The 13,284-nt window shown below is 50.6% G+C and overlaps 3 protein-coding genes across 3 annotated transcripts; 1 reads left to right on the top strand and 2 right to left on the bottom strand.

The window, feature by feature from the left end:
* Positions 1-1,954: 1,954 nt before the first annotated feature.
* Positions 1,955-2,787, bottom strand: J3458_001177 (uncharacterized protein; the record flags this gene model as incomplete). The annotated part of the gene is made up of 2 exons (XM_066116579.1): positions 1,955-2,406; positions 2,475-2,787. 2 exons carry the CDS (start codon positions 2,785-2,787, stop codon positions 1,955-1,957), a joined length of 765 nt encoding a protein of 254 aa, XP_065978462.1.
* Positions 2,788-5,176: 2,389 nt separating this feature from the next.
* J3458_001176 (uncharacterized protein) lies at positions 5,177-6,289 on the top strand (the record flags this gene model as incomplete). Its single annotated transcript, XM_007815324.2, has 3 exons — positions 5,177-5,296; positions 5,400-5,429; positions 5,510-6,289. 3 exons carry the CDS (start codon positions 5,177-5,179, stop codon positions 6,287-6,289), a joined length of 930 nt encoding a protein of 309 aa, XP_007813515.2.
* Positions 6,290-6,826: 537 nt separating this feature from the next.
* J3458_001175 (uncharacterized protein) lies at positions 6,827-8,835 on the bottom strand (the record flags this gene model as incomplete). The annotated part of the gene is made up of 2 exons (XM_007815323.2): positions 6,827-7,356; positions 7,419-8,835. 2 exons carry the CDS (start codon positions 8,833-8,835, stop codon positions 6,827-6,829), a joined length of 1,947 nt encoding a protein of 648 aa, XP_007813514.2.
* Positions 8,836-13,284: the final 4,449 nt, after the last annotated feature.

The following is a 13,284-nucleotide window of genomic DNA, read 5'->3' as shown; positions in this document are numbered from 1 at the left end:
GCGAAGTGTAGGCAGATGTTGACCTACTGGGAAGGCGTGTCAGACTCTCAGCCACATTTCGGAAGATATTGACAAAGCAGCCAAATTGTGCATTGTACAGGCCAATGCCAAGGCGAAAACGGGATCTTTCACGACAACCCTCACTCTATATATATACTTCTTGGGGTGGCCGCACAAATCCCATTACCAAAATTATGCATGTCACGACACTTCTCAACTACTGTTTGACAAGGCGCTATGCAACAGGCACGTCTATTTAATATGAATCCGCCACCTCCCCATCTAAATATCAGATGCTTCCCCAAACGCTCTCCAAGATTGAAATATCATCCAGCACACGGATCTTGGACCGAGTCACAATTTGCCCCCCTTCCCTATTCCTTGTCATGAAGCCGCTCTTTACTATTCTCGTTGGCCTGGCTGCTCTAGGCCTCGCGAACCCAGTTTCTCCTGACTCGGGTGATCCCGACCTTGATTGCATGCACGCTGAGCAGAGGTGGGAAGATGGCGTTCCGAGCTGCACAGGTTTTACATTTATTCATCTTAAAGTGTTGGCTCTTATACGGGTAATCTACAAAGTGATTTTCTGCCAAAAACTTTGACGGCGACTATTTCAACTGGATCGGAAGGTTCACGGCCTTATTACGGTTATGTAAGTCAGTGGGATACCCGGGACCTTTACGGGAGTCGGGCGCTATGCTGGCAAGTATACCCCGATGAGCGGTGACTTGGCTCTTCTTGAGAGCTCTTCCGAGAGTAGCGTGGATATTGCTCCTGGTTTTGATGCATCTCGCGTGGTGGTTGGGTTAGCACAGCGTCAATATTCCTCTGCTGGTTACCAATCAGGGCTCGGTTTCCCATACACCGATTCATTGGATTCCGTACAGGGAAACGGTGCGTATGGGACTGTTCTGGATGATGTTCTTTGGAGAAAACTACTTTTGGATCTTATAGATGCCCCTGTCGAAACGTATTGCGGCGAATGGCCAAAACAAATATTGCGTGATGAGATGCTGCCGGTTAGTCTACGTTGTTTGTTTTCTCCCCACCCGCGGCAGCTGTCGAGAATCCAACATACGCGGTGGTAGATGTCGCAGTCAATTGTAAAAGGGGATGATGTGTGTTCATTTGGTTCCATCAATGTCTCTGGAGCGTCATTTTCAGACATCCTCTTTCTTTGGAATCGCTTCTGGCCTGAAGATGGATAGTCGTATGTTGTTCTATTCGCATAACTAGAATGTGTCCTGGTCTGTTCATCTGTATGGTTGAATCCGTACATGTAAATAGTAACTTCCTACAATGGAAGAGCCGACTGATCTATTTGTCGCTTTTATACATTCTTAACCCCATCTCTATTTACATTTTACCCTAGAATTTTCTGTCCAAATAAACTCCACAATGCTACCGTGATTGCTCGGATGCAAACCGTTCTACTGGCCGTTAACAGTAGACATTCACAAAAGCCAAGGTTGTGAATGTGAGCATAAGTGATATGATGCTGATAGGTCTTTTGGGGGGCTTTTTTTTTTGTGAGTGTGTGTGCGTGTTTTGATGTGTTTCAAGGCCTTAATCTTCCTGTATGCTCCCTGTGATTAAAAAAAACCACTCAAATATGGTGGATGAGAAAATATCCCGTAACGAACCAAGTAGATCGTCCGAGCTTGGAATCGATCCAATAACTTGACGAATAGAACGTCTCGTAGAATGAAATGTACGGTACTTGGAACATCATCGTCTCGTATCAGCCCCTCCACGTTTGTTTGAACTGGACTCTGCTCCCTGATTCTTCGACTCCGAATCATTCAGGTCATGGGCAATGTCTTCTTTGCTCAGGTTTTGGAGGATAGAGCGAGACTTGTTCTAGTTTGCCGGTTTCTTTCGTCGCTTCTCGGCCTCAATAAGGTGCTCCAAATGCTGGCGATAACCTTCATCACACACGATTCTTCGTACATCCTCAGGGGCAGATGGAATCGTAGTTCTGAATGGAGACGGTCTGCTGTCCTTGGGATGCCTCAATTTGAAGTAGTCGGGCATTCACACTGGCAAGACGCTCTTCGAGCCTTTGGTATGACACTTGGGTGAGAAGGTCATCAGCTGGAGTAATCTGTCCACTGCCTGTGTTGCTGCCACCGGCTTCTTCCGACGAAGCTGCGACCCTGGGCCTCTTACGGGATGAAAGACGATGCCTTTTGGGTTGAGTAAGCCTCTTGGGTAGAGTCCCAACTTGGGGGGTCTTGGCCTTCCTCGAAGCTATGTTTTGTTCCATTGGCGTTAGTACACTTTGGTTGTCTTGTCGGCTGGCCTGTAACAGTCGGTCGTAAGTAAGAGAGAGTCCTCCGGCTTTCAGACTGTTCACAGTCGTCCGCCACGGCCACCTGAGCTTGTTTGTTTCACCCCAACGTTCGACTATAAGTTCAAAGTTAGCCAAGTCAAGAAAGCGCATAACGCTCTTTCAAGGTACCAAGAGTACTGACAGTATTTTTCCCAGGTTAGTTTATCCACGAAAAACTCAAACTCCTCATGATAAACTGCATTAAATCCGTGGTGGATATACATCTCGCCGGTGCGCCTCTCTGCGGCCCTGCGAAATTCGAGCATGCTTCGCTCTCCCCTTCCCCCGAGAAGGAAGATGCAATAAGCATCCATCATGGGCCGTCTATAGACTGTCAAGCTACCATCAACATCATCCAGATTACCAGAAAAGTAGTGATCTCCACACTTGACAGACTCCTTCCACGACCGGCCGACTCCATCCTCGTCAGGCGACCATGGAGGGAGCATTGCCATTTTCGCACAAGGGGGCACTGATAACCTTTCCTTAAAGTCCTCGGCTGGCTTGATTTTGCAGTGTTGGATTGTTGAACAGAATGGTCCGAGAAGATGGAAGCGTCAAGAGAAACAGGCCTCAAAGAGCTGGGTTTTAACAGTCATTGAATATAGCCAGCTGACATGCAATAAACGCAGCTGACAGCTTCGCCAGCTGGCAGACAGATTTCGCCGGCCATGAGATTGGGATTACCACGACAAATCTATCATCCCCAAGCCTTCTCCTTTTATTTTGTTTTGGCATTGATTTATGCAAGCCCGCAGTGGTCGCCAAAAGGATGCAAGATAGTGGCTTGTCAATTACCGAGCAAGTCCAACAGTGAGAGCATTCTGGGGTATCTTTCTCACTTCAATGTGCAGAAAAAGAATCCAAAACTTCAGGGTGGCTAGCCTTTGCCCAGCAAGCTCAGCATGTGCGTCCAAGGTACTATGTAACTATCATGGGAAGTCGTCATGACAGAATTCGCCGGAAATCTCCGATCTAGGCTGTTGCACCACGTTCAATTTCTGTGGTGCCGGTGGACATGTTACATCATCCTTACGGTCTCGTTTTGCCGGCACTGCGTCCATCGATATCATTGGCGTCAAGCTTCCGTCCATCACACCGTGCTAAAATGTTGGCAAGCACAGTATTGAATCGCTGAATACGCTGTACCTTGATGGTTACTGGTTGATGCCTCGTGTCCCAGCTGCTGAACTTTGATCTCGAGTCATGCCCCGCTCACTTGTCGTACGTGCAATTGAATCCAGGTTCTCGAGAGCTCTTGGAAGTGTAACAGTGGCAGCAGCGGGTTAGCATCTCTCGGTTCCTCCTCGCAACTTGAAGCCAGACGCGGAGAGGACACCCCTCAAACCCCTCCTCTGTCTGACCCTTTTGGCAGAACTACATCATTTCATTCCAACCACAGATTTTCTTTTTCTTTCTGCAGCTTGACTTTTGGACCCTTCGCTATCAAGAGCAGACCAATAAGTAACTACAGGACATACTCCCGGTTTAGCCGGCCAATGGGCCCAGCGACGCCAATCAAGTGGACCACAGAGGGGGTTTGCCCATGGTGAGCAGGTACCTATGTAATACTTAGCATTTGTGTCCCATTGACACCAGAGTGTCATGTATCGCCATCAAACAGGAGCTGTTCGTGAAGTAAAACGGTTTATGCATGGGCGCCTGTAAGGTATTTCAATATCGCACCTTGTCAAGGCTCGCAGTAGTCTTGTCCTGCAACATGCCACGTTTGTCGGCTGCTGATGCTGCTTGGTACAATTTGCATATTCATCGGCGGCATCAGTGTACGGCCCAATCTTCCTGCGTAGCATGTTCCAATTGTCGCGCAATCTGGGATGCCTGGACTCGGTCAGCTTCCTGGAAACATGGGAATGGCATGGCAAGGGGCATATTATGGTGTCGACATCTTGTTGGGTTGGTTGGCTATTGCTGATGGTTGGTGGATGAGAGATATTTGGAGGCCTTTTCTGAGTTTAACTGGTTCCTACCGAAGCTCCCCACCTACCACCAACCCACCAATAGTTACCCCGCCAAGGCAGGGTAGCTCCTTCCTCCTTTCCAAGATAGGGAGCATCAGTAATTTCTCTGTCGAGATGACGAGGAACCATTGCGTCTTCCCAACCCCCCTCATCCAAGTTCTAGTCGCTGATCTGCCCGCCACAAGCTTGACATCATTTTATGTTACTGAGCGAGTGAGATGGCGGTGCCGAGGCGACAGACGCCATAATGAGTCTTGGATGAAGGAACGCCGATGGGAGGACGCGGCGCCCGAGGTATGAAGTACATTTCCTGGCACGGCCCTGGCACGGAGAAAATCTGGGTTCAAATACCACAATCATAGAAGCTGCCTCTAATAATATGAAGTTAGAAGTACCAAAAATATGCTCTCTGGTCTCCATGGGGTAGAAGGTACCGCCAAGTCACTAAGTGCTCCGTACACGGATAGGTACTCCGTATCTGTGCCGGCTTCAACTCCAAAGCTCCTTGCTGCAGGCGGGGCTACCCATATGTGGGACTGGTCCATGAATACGGCCTTGCCGTGGACAAGCTGAAGCACCATTCAGCTGAACCAGGCCATGGTTACTTGTTTCGGCGCCCACGATGGCTGTGAGCCCGAAAGGGTCCCGAGGGAGGGGATCTGTGGGCGTGGCGTAGCAACATGGGGCTGTCGAGAGTTGCGCATTCGTCGATCCAGGAGCTCAAGATCGGACTCGACCTAGCTTGCGTTCGCTTTGCATACCTGGAGATGTGGATGAGTGACAAGAGGCGGATATGATGCAAGACGTGGGTGTGTCTCTCACATGTCCCCGTATATAAAGTCTAATACCCAGCAGCTCGCTCTTTATGACAATCCTGAAAACCCTCGCTCCTCACCAACTGTATACTCCACACTTCGCAGCTAGCCTACACATACAAACAGACTTATACATCCCTTTCACCATGTCTTACCGCGACAACGACAACGTAAGTCATCACCTCTGGCTCCCAGCAAACGGGCTCCCTCGAGGCTTTACATCAAAAGATACCCCGCTTCATTCTGTCATGCTAACATGGCAAATTCTCTCAGTCCAGCTACGGCGGCAACAATGACAGCTACGTAAGTTAAGGAGAAAAAAAGAACTCTTCCCTTGCAGACGAACGCAAGCTTTACAGTCGTTGCTAACAAGTCATCTACAGGGCTCGTCTAACCGCCGTGACAATGACAGCTATGGCTCTAGCGGCAACACCGATAGTTATGGCTCTGGTAACAACCAGTCTTCCTATGGCTCCTCTGGCCGCAGTGGCCGTGACAATGACAATAGCTATGGCTCATCTGGGAACGATAGCTATGGTTCATCTGGCCGCAGCGGCCGTGATAACGACAACAGCTTTGGCTCATCTGGAAATGACAGCTACGGCTCGTCTGGACGTACCGGGGGCAGTGACTCGTATGGTTCCTCCGGCAATAAGTCTTCGTCTTACGGTTCCTCTGGAAATGACAGCTATGGCTCTTCTGGCCGTACCGGAGGCAGTGACTCGTACGGTTCATCTGGCAACAAGTCTTCGTCTTACGGTTCCTCTGGAAACGATAGCTACGGCTCATCTGGCCGCAGCGGCCGTGATAACGACAACAGCTTTGGCTCGTCTGGAAATGATAGTTACGGTTCATCTGGCCGCAGTGGTCGTGATAACGATGACAGCTATGGCTCCTCTGGCCGCACTGGAGGCAGTGACTCGTACGGCTCATCTGGCAACAAGTCTTCGTCCTACGGTTCCTCCGGAAACGACAGCTACGGCTCCGGCAACAAGTCGTCGTCCTATGGCTCTAGCGACAACACCGACAGCTACGGCTCCAGCGGCCGTGACAACAGCAGCAGCACCGGCAGTAAGGTCGGCCAGTTCCTCGAGAAGGCCAGTGACGTCCTCGGCGGCGGCAACAAGGGCCGTTCCAACCAGGGCCGTGACGACGACTACTAAGCCATTTTATACGAAGGGTCTCTTGGGTCAAGGTGGAACTTTTGTGATTATGCAGCGATTGAGAATCAATTGACGATTTCTTTTTTTTTTCCCGTCCCGAGAATGAGAGACTTGTGGTATTTGTTAAATAGTTTTTCCAGAGATTCGTGTCTCAATGCTTCGGCTCTAAATTGACACTTGTTATTTGTGCCGTCTGGCGGACCTGCAGTGACGTGACGCCTGGTGCTACGCGAACAGTCGTATTCCAGTCAGCCTTCCATTAAAGCGCATGCTGCACAGCAACTCTGCTGATCTGGTGCGATTCCAACCCAATTGTGAAAAAAAGCCATGTCGCGAAAACCCATCGTTCTCCTCGGCGATAAATCAATCCACATCCGACGCGCGGTGGGCTTCGGACATGAAGTATATCAACATGCTATCATAATTGCTATTCATGGTCCCAACAATGCTCGACACCAAACCCAGCACCACGCCCCATGAGGAAAGAGGAAAGGGAAAAAAAAACATGATACGCCCACGCCAATGCAGATACGTCATTCATGCACCTTCTTCCCCGTCTGGCTTCTCCTCCATCAGCGTCTTTTCCACCCTGACGAGAATCGTACCATTCGTCAAGTGCCCCTTGGAATCTATCAAATGGATGAATCTATACCCCTGTCCCAGACGGTCCAGGCGTACGCACGCCCAAGCCGCAAGATCATCCCTCCCCAGCTCATCATCTCGCACCGTGAAGCGCACAAACGTCAACTCCTCTACTAGCCCGCCAATGCCGTTAAACGAGACTTGCTGCCTGCCGAGATCAACGTCGGTCCCCTTGTGGGTCTTTGTGCGCGCCTTATGCCGGACATCAGTGTCCAGGCTTTCGGACGAACCTGGGCGGCCGTGGGCCTGGGCGTTACACGCGTCGACGTGCAGCTCTGTCTTGACGTAGGGGTGGAATTTCTTGTCGGATTTGTCGCCGTGGGGGAGGGGGATGGACTGGGCGGCGAGGAAGGTGAGTGATAGACTTAGCGTCTTGTATGTGATTTTGTTAGGGGTGGGTTTGGACTCCAAGTTGGGACGATAGCCTTGTGTGGATGTTAGCAGAGCTGGGGAGGACGGAAAAGGAGGGGAGTTTGATGTGTTTTACCTTCGGGCTTGAGCACGTATCCGCATGTTCCAGCAAACATGCCCTCGTTGAGCATCATGCCCTCGTCCGTTTGCTGCCAGTTCAAAGCAACAACTTGGGCTCCTGATCCCCAGAATACAGTGGGCATCATGTTTGATGACGTGATGCGGAGCCCAGAAGGGTAAGCCCGCAGGAGATAGTCTCTGTTGTGGTCAAAGAGCGCTTGGGCGTGCTTCTCGCGATGTTCCATGAACTTCTTTTCGGACAGGGAGAAGATGTGTGTCGGCATGCTGGCCTCGGGCTGTGTCCACGTCTTGAACGAAACAGCTCGGGTGTAGATGCCCAACTTGCTCAGTGCTTGTATCACTTTAGATGGCTTCTTGGGCGGCGCTGCTTCAGCGGGCGAGCTGTCGTCCTCGGGGCTGCTGTCGGGCTCTGCTGCAGGCGTGTCTGGCGGTGCGTATTTGACCTTGATGAGGATCTTCCGCTTCAAGTCCTCGGGGCTTGGCAGCAGGCCTGGTTTGATCTCATCCTCGGTGACCAGCATGCCGCTCCAGACTTCCTTCATGATGTTGGCCATCATGACTTGTTGCTCGGCACCGCAGTGGACCTCGAGACTGATAATAAGCGGCAGGTCCGATACTGCGAAGGCGCTGTCCCGAATGGCATTGCACACATCCCGAAAAGAAACTTCCTTGGTCAGGGTATAGCCATGCAATACACGAGGCTCGACAAGGGCGACCTCTGGCACAATCTTGGAGTCGCCATCGGGCGTTGCACTGTTAGCTGTGTCCGTGTTGTGTTTTCCGGCGTATCTTTGTTCCAGAGTCTTGGCCAAACTGGTCTTTTCCAGCTTGGACGTCAGGCTATCCGGTATCCTCTGCCTCAGCTTGTCAAATGTGCCGTGGCGTTTCGATTTGTTTGGCCCAGTTTCATCGTCGGCCCTTTCATCAGCCGAACTCTCGGCAGAGCTGGCAGACAAGTCTGACCCGTCGCCGTCCCAAACGTCAATCTCAACGCAGCGACAGCCCCTCAAGAGCACATTGGTGTAGGCGTCGGTTGTGCTATCGCTGTACAGTTGGTTCCCTGACAGGTATGTGTTGTGGCTGGAACTGATAAAGTAGCTGGAAAGAGGCCAGGACAGGTCGCTTTGGTTCCAGGGCTCTGTTATATTGCTGTCTTCAGAAGTCATGTACTGCAGGAATGCGTTCAGGTCGACGTCTGTGCTATGTAGCAATTTGGCGGCTGCCGTGGTCTCGACGCTGTTTTTCTGGACATGTTGAATAAAGCGCGCAATCTGAACAGGAGTCCATTTGCCATCTGCATCAGCGTGGGATTCGAAAATGGTCTTCAGGTACGAGATGACGGTGTTGGCGAGTGTCGGTGGCGCTCGCTGGGCTTGACTGGCGCCGCCGCCGGCTTGTTGGAGAGCTACCATGTCGGCTCTGTCTTTCACATTTGTTTCTGGCAGTCAAGTATGTTGTCTCAAAGAGCGAAGAATGTGTAGTGTCGGGGAGGTTGCATGTAGGAGGCTGGGCTGCACCGTTTTGTCTTTCAAGGCTGCTTTGAAGCTGCATGACGGACAGGCGGCCCTGAGTCGAGTCCTCCAAGTGGGATTGACGGGTGGGTGAGACAGCTGGCCTCCAAGGCGGTTGTTCAGGAACCCACAAGGGGCTAAAACAAAGCCGTCAATGTTAGACGCCGTTCTTCAGGGGTCTTTGACGCAGCTCAGCTTAATTTCACGTGGACCCAAGCCATGGAACCACACTGAACGCACGAGCACTGTTGGTATTGACTTGATTGCACACCGTCACTTCTTGCCCATACCAGCTTGAGATGGCTCATACCCCGCTGCACCCTCAGATTCGTTGTGGCCAGAGCTCGTTTGCATGGGAAGGAGCGATCAGTTAGTTGACTGCAGAGAATCACGCGCACTGGGAAGGAGGAGGGGCTGCCATCAATGGCACAGACGGGCAGCTGTGAATGGCAATGGAAGCCCGTGTGTGAAGAGACCAAGTCGAACCGGACTTCAATGTTCCTTTCGCTCTTGTTCAAAGCACCATGCTGCATTTTCCCCCTTGTTCCGATTCTTTGCATCCAGGCCAGGTGAGTGGCTCCAAGGGGAAATGTACGAGGGACGAGATCTCCAGAAAACAAGTCATTCACCACCAAGCAAAGGACGGATTCATTAACGCCTTTGACACAAATCCGTACTTGATAGATTATCCTTTTAACGAAATCAATCTGCGCCGCCACCAAAAACTGACATAATGCTACTCTGTCTCCGTCTCCGTCTCCGTCGATTCACTTAATTGCTCGTCCATCCACAGCGCCGCCACCAGAGTCAAGCACGCCCGACGAACAAAGTCCCTGCCCTCTCCGAGTTCACCCTCGATAGTCAGGGTACCATCGCGAAATTCTGCTCCGATGTACTTGTCGTAAAAGTGGTATCCTCCAAAAATTCTACCCACGCACTCCGCAGGTAACAGTCTCCATCCGTCGGGGTCAGACTTGGGGTCACGCCAATAAAAGTATTCGGTCTCGGTACGGAGTAGTAGTAGTATCTCTTTTACCCCGGATCCATCTTAGAACCTTGACAAGAAACCCAAGGAGCCCATGTTGATCTTTTCTCAATCTAGAGTCCATCTCCCAGGAGTAATTTCCCGCTTGGCTTTTTGTCATTTCGACAATGTTGCGTTCTGGGCGCCTGTCCCCCGCCTTCCGAGTAGACGTCCTGAATATGCACCTGGAAATTTTACGGCCTCTCAAGTGCCCAGACGGTTTGGTCTTGGAGTTCGTTCCGGGATAGCGCATCGTAAAGCTGGCGTTTTCATGGTCTGATTGTTTCTCCGATCACGTACGCGATGTCGTCCTTCTTTTTGGTGTTATTCAATCCGGGGATCCGCCAATAATACACCGTCTCTGATTTGATCTTTTGGATTTCGAGATTTAGGCCCTGTGAGAGTTTCATCTCGGTTGCGTGCGAGTACAGCCGCTGGGCTCTTGAGAAAAGTTTAATGTGAGAAGTGAAACATCTAGAATGCGCCGTCACTCTGCAGCAGGGCTTGCTCCCGCACCAGGGTTCTTGCATCTGGATTGCAAGAACAAGAACCAAATTGGGATACATTTTGAACACAAGAGGTCGGTTTCAGTGTGTGAATGCCTGCTTCTCATACATCAAAGTGCCAGCCGCCGTCCAACTCCTTCTCAAACAAATACAACAATCCTTTTATCAGATGAGGCCGGCGTAGTGACAAATCCAGCTTCCCCAGTTGCTGGGTCGGAACAAAGGCCTCATTTCTGCTCAGTCACATTTGTTCTGTGATTCAATACCTGATGAGCACTTTAAAGGGACACACGTATTTCCAAACACAAAATTGTCTATTGATACATCAATACATTGACGCATCGAATAAAGCTTGAAATATCTGAAAAACAAACGACAATGAAATTCAACACGGGCAAATCTCCTCCGTAACCAAGTGCTTCACCACCTCTGCCCCATATGTTACGCGCCCCGGAATACGAGGCGTATAGGGCTCGATGCACGCATCGTCAGAATCGACACGTTGCGAAGCGCTATTGTAACCGCCACAAGGAAAATTTCAGAACGCTTATAAAGCATTACATGTGATGTGGAATAGTCAATGTTAAATCAAACTATCCTGGTGCTGGTTTTGTTGTTTCGGCGCCGGTCTCGCCCCCGTCACATGGCTGGTATGGGAACACACCAAAGAGTGAGGATTCGCCTCTTAGAATGTACTATAGTATGTTAGTATATACCTCTTGGTGGGCCAATATATTCTGCCATGGATTGCAGCTCAATCAAGGCTTTGCATCAATAATACAGAAATCCGTATCATGAATACCGAGGGGCTTAGCTTACATGTGACACCCATCTAGTGCTGGCCACTCAATCTCTGACGACGGAGAGTCTTGAAAACTTTCTCATTCAGCCTTCCGCGTTCAGATTTATGACCTTGAGCTTCTAGGATCTCTCTTAAATCGTGGCCGTCGTGCCACATTCGTGCGACCGCGGTAAGGTCCGGGTGGAGTGGTGCTCTGCACAATTTAGCCCAAGGAACTGTGTCTCCCCATGGCAGCCCGGCCGTATTGCCTTGTCCCAACAATAACCAGATGTATTTTTGGAACCCGTAAGAAAAGGCTCGGCTCCGTACTCCGTAGACTTCACTTAATTTGTCAGCCAGCTTTGCGTGATTGACATGCGTCTGGACCGCACGTATTCTCATGGCTGCTTGTAGCCAGTACACTTCGGCTTCGTGATCTCTTGTTATCGGCTCGTCTGGATGGCGATCTTTTCGATTGTTCAAGTGCTTCTGCACATCAAGAGGGAGGAGATTGTGCTTGGCTGCGGGGCGCGTGGATGAGCCACCTTCTTCCTTTTGCCCCTGCATTCCCTCCAAGGCAGATAGTAGGCAGTCTAATTTTGATGAAATGACTTGAGCTTGTTCAAGTGTAATGCTCGATATTGATGGAAGAGGCTGTTGTGGCATCGGACATAGCGGCTCTGGCGTCAAGACGTCCCACAGCACGCTGATCGCATCGTCGAGAACTGACATGTGGGGGTGGGATGCTTTGAATTCCTGTCGCTTCCTAGCCAGCTCATCAGACGGCCTCTTAGGCTGCTTATCCGAGCTCATATCGAAAAAGATGGCTTTTCCCCCGTCGGAACGCCAAGGTCTGGGGCTGCAGGATGGGCGAGCAACGCTCGACTATTTATACCCGTGGCTATGTGCCCAACGCTAGAAAGCCCCGACTTGCTGCTTCTTGGTTTTGTATCTGTGCAGAAAAGAAAATGTCTTCATATAAACTGCCCAAAGCATGGATGAAGCATGCACTTGCAAGTGTATGTAACTCTCATGCTTGGGATGAGATGCGGTCCTGATTGAGCCTTGTTCCATGCCCAATTACTGCTCACTACTTGCTAGGCATCGTTTTGCGGTCAACAGAGCATGCATCGCTGATGAACAGCCGCCTCTCACACATTCCTCTTATAGGAACGCATTCACACTGTCAAGGGCCCAAAGGGTATACTTTCTGAACAAAGCCGCGCCAGAGGCCGAAGAGGCGCGAACAAACCAAGTGCTGATATGGAGTCTGCTGGTTTTGCTTCTTTACTGGGAGGCCCAGCGCCGCTTCGCCACCATAAACACGACGTAATATCCCGTAATTAATCTAGATAAGCTTGATTTACTACTATTAGTCTGATGGGCTGACGGTTCCTTAGTACCCGTCTCAACACGCAGCCTCTGCATTGCGTAGAGTACTTATAAGCTAACTTTACACGAAAAATAAGGAGTAAGAAATCCTAGTTTGGTTATGACCGCATAATTGAAGTCTAGAAAGCGCGACAAGAGACAAGCTACAAGATGGAGCCTTGCGGCAATGGCGCCGCCTTGAGGAAGCTTGAGTACGACAGACTCTAGCGCGGCAACATTGAGATCGAGAACGGCAAATAGTTGCTAGCGGCCGTGCAGAGCCACTCTAATGCAATGCGACACATTTCACTGGCGGCGCCGATGAACACAGTGGGTTTAGATTTGGACATGTTGCTCGATGAGGAAGCTAGCTGATGGGAGGAGGTTTGCAATACAAATGACAAGGTAGCATACTCCGTACAATGTCAGAGACAGGGACGATTTATGAGATACCCCCCTAAATCTGTCATGCATGTAGTGAAGCATGTGAGATGCATGATCTGAGGCCGCAGGTTTTCTCTCACCCGTAGTGTAAGAGTTGGTGGTGGTTTTGCCGGGCGGCCGGCGCGGGGAACGGCCCCACTGTCCGACTCGGCCCCACAGCCCCGGCTGCTGCGCTAGTCGACTTCCTTAATTCAATGCAGGTGACGTCATCAGAGCCGGATCCC

The sequence above is a fragment of the Metarhizium acridum genome (genome assembly GCF_019434415.1).
Source record: "Metarhizium acridum strain ARSEF 324 chromosome Unknown scaffold_1, whole genome shotgun sequence".
In the NCBI taxonomy this organism is placed as follows: Eukaryota; Fungi; Ascomycota; class Sordariomycetes; order Hypocreales; family Clavicipitaceae; genus Metarhizium; species Metarhizium acridum.
Note: the sequence above shows the minus strand (reverse complement) of the source record. Positions and strands in the feature narration are given on the sequence as shown.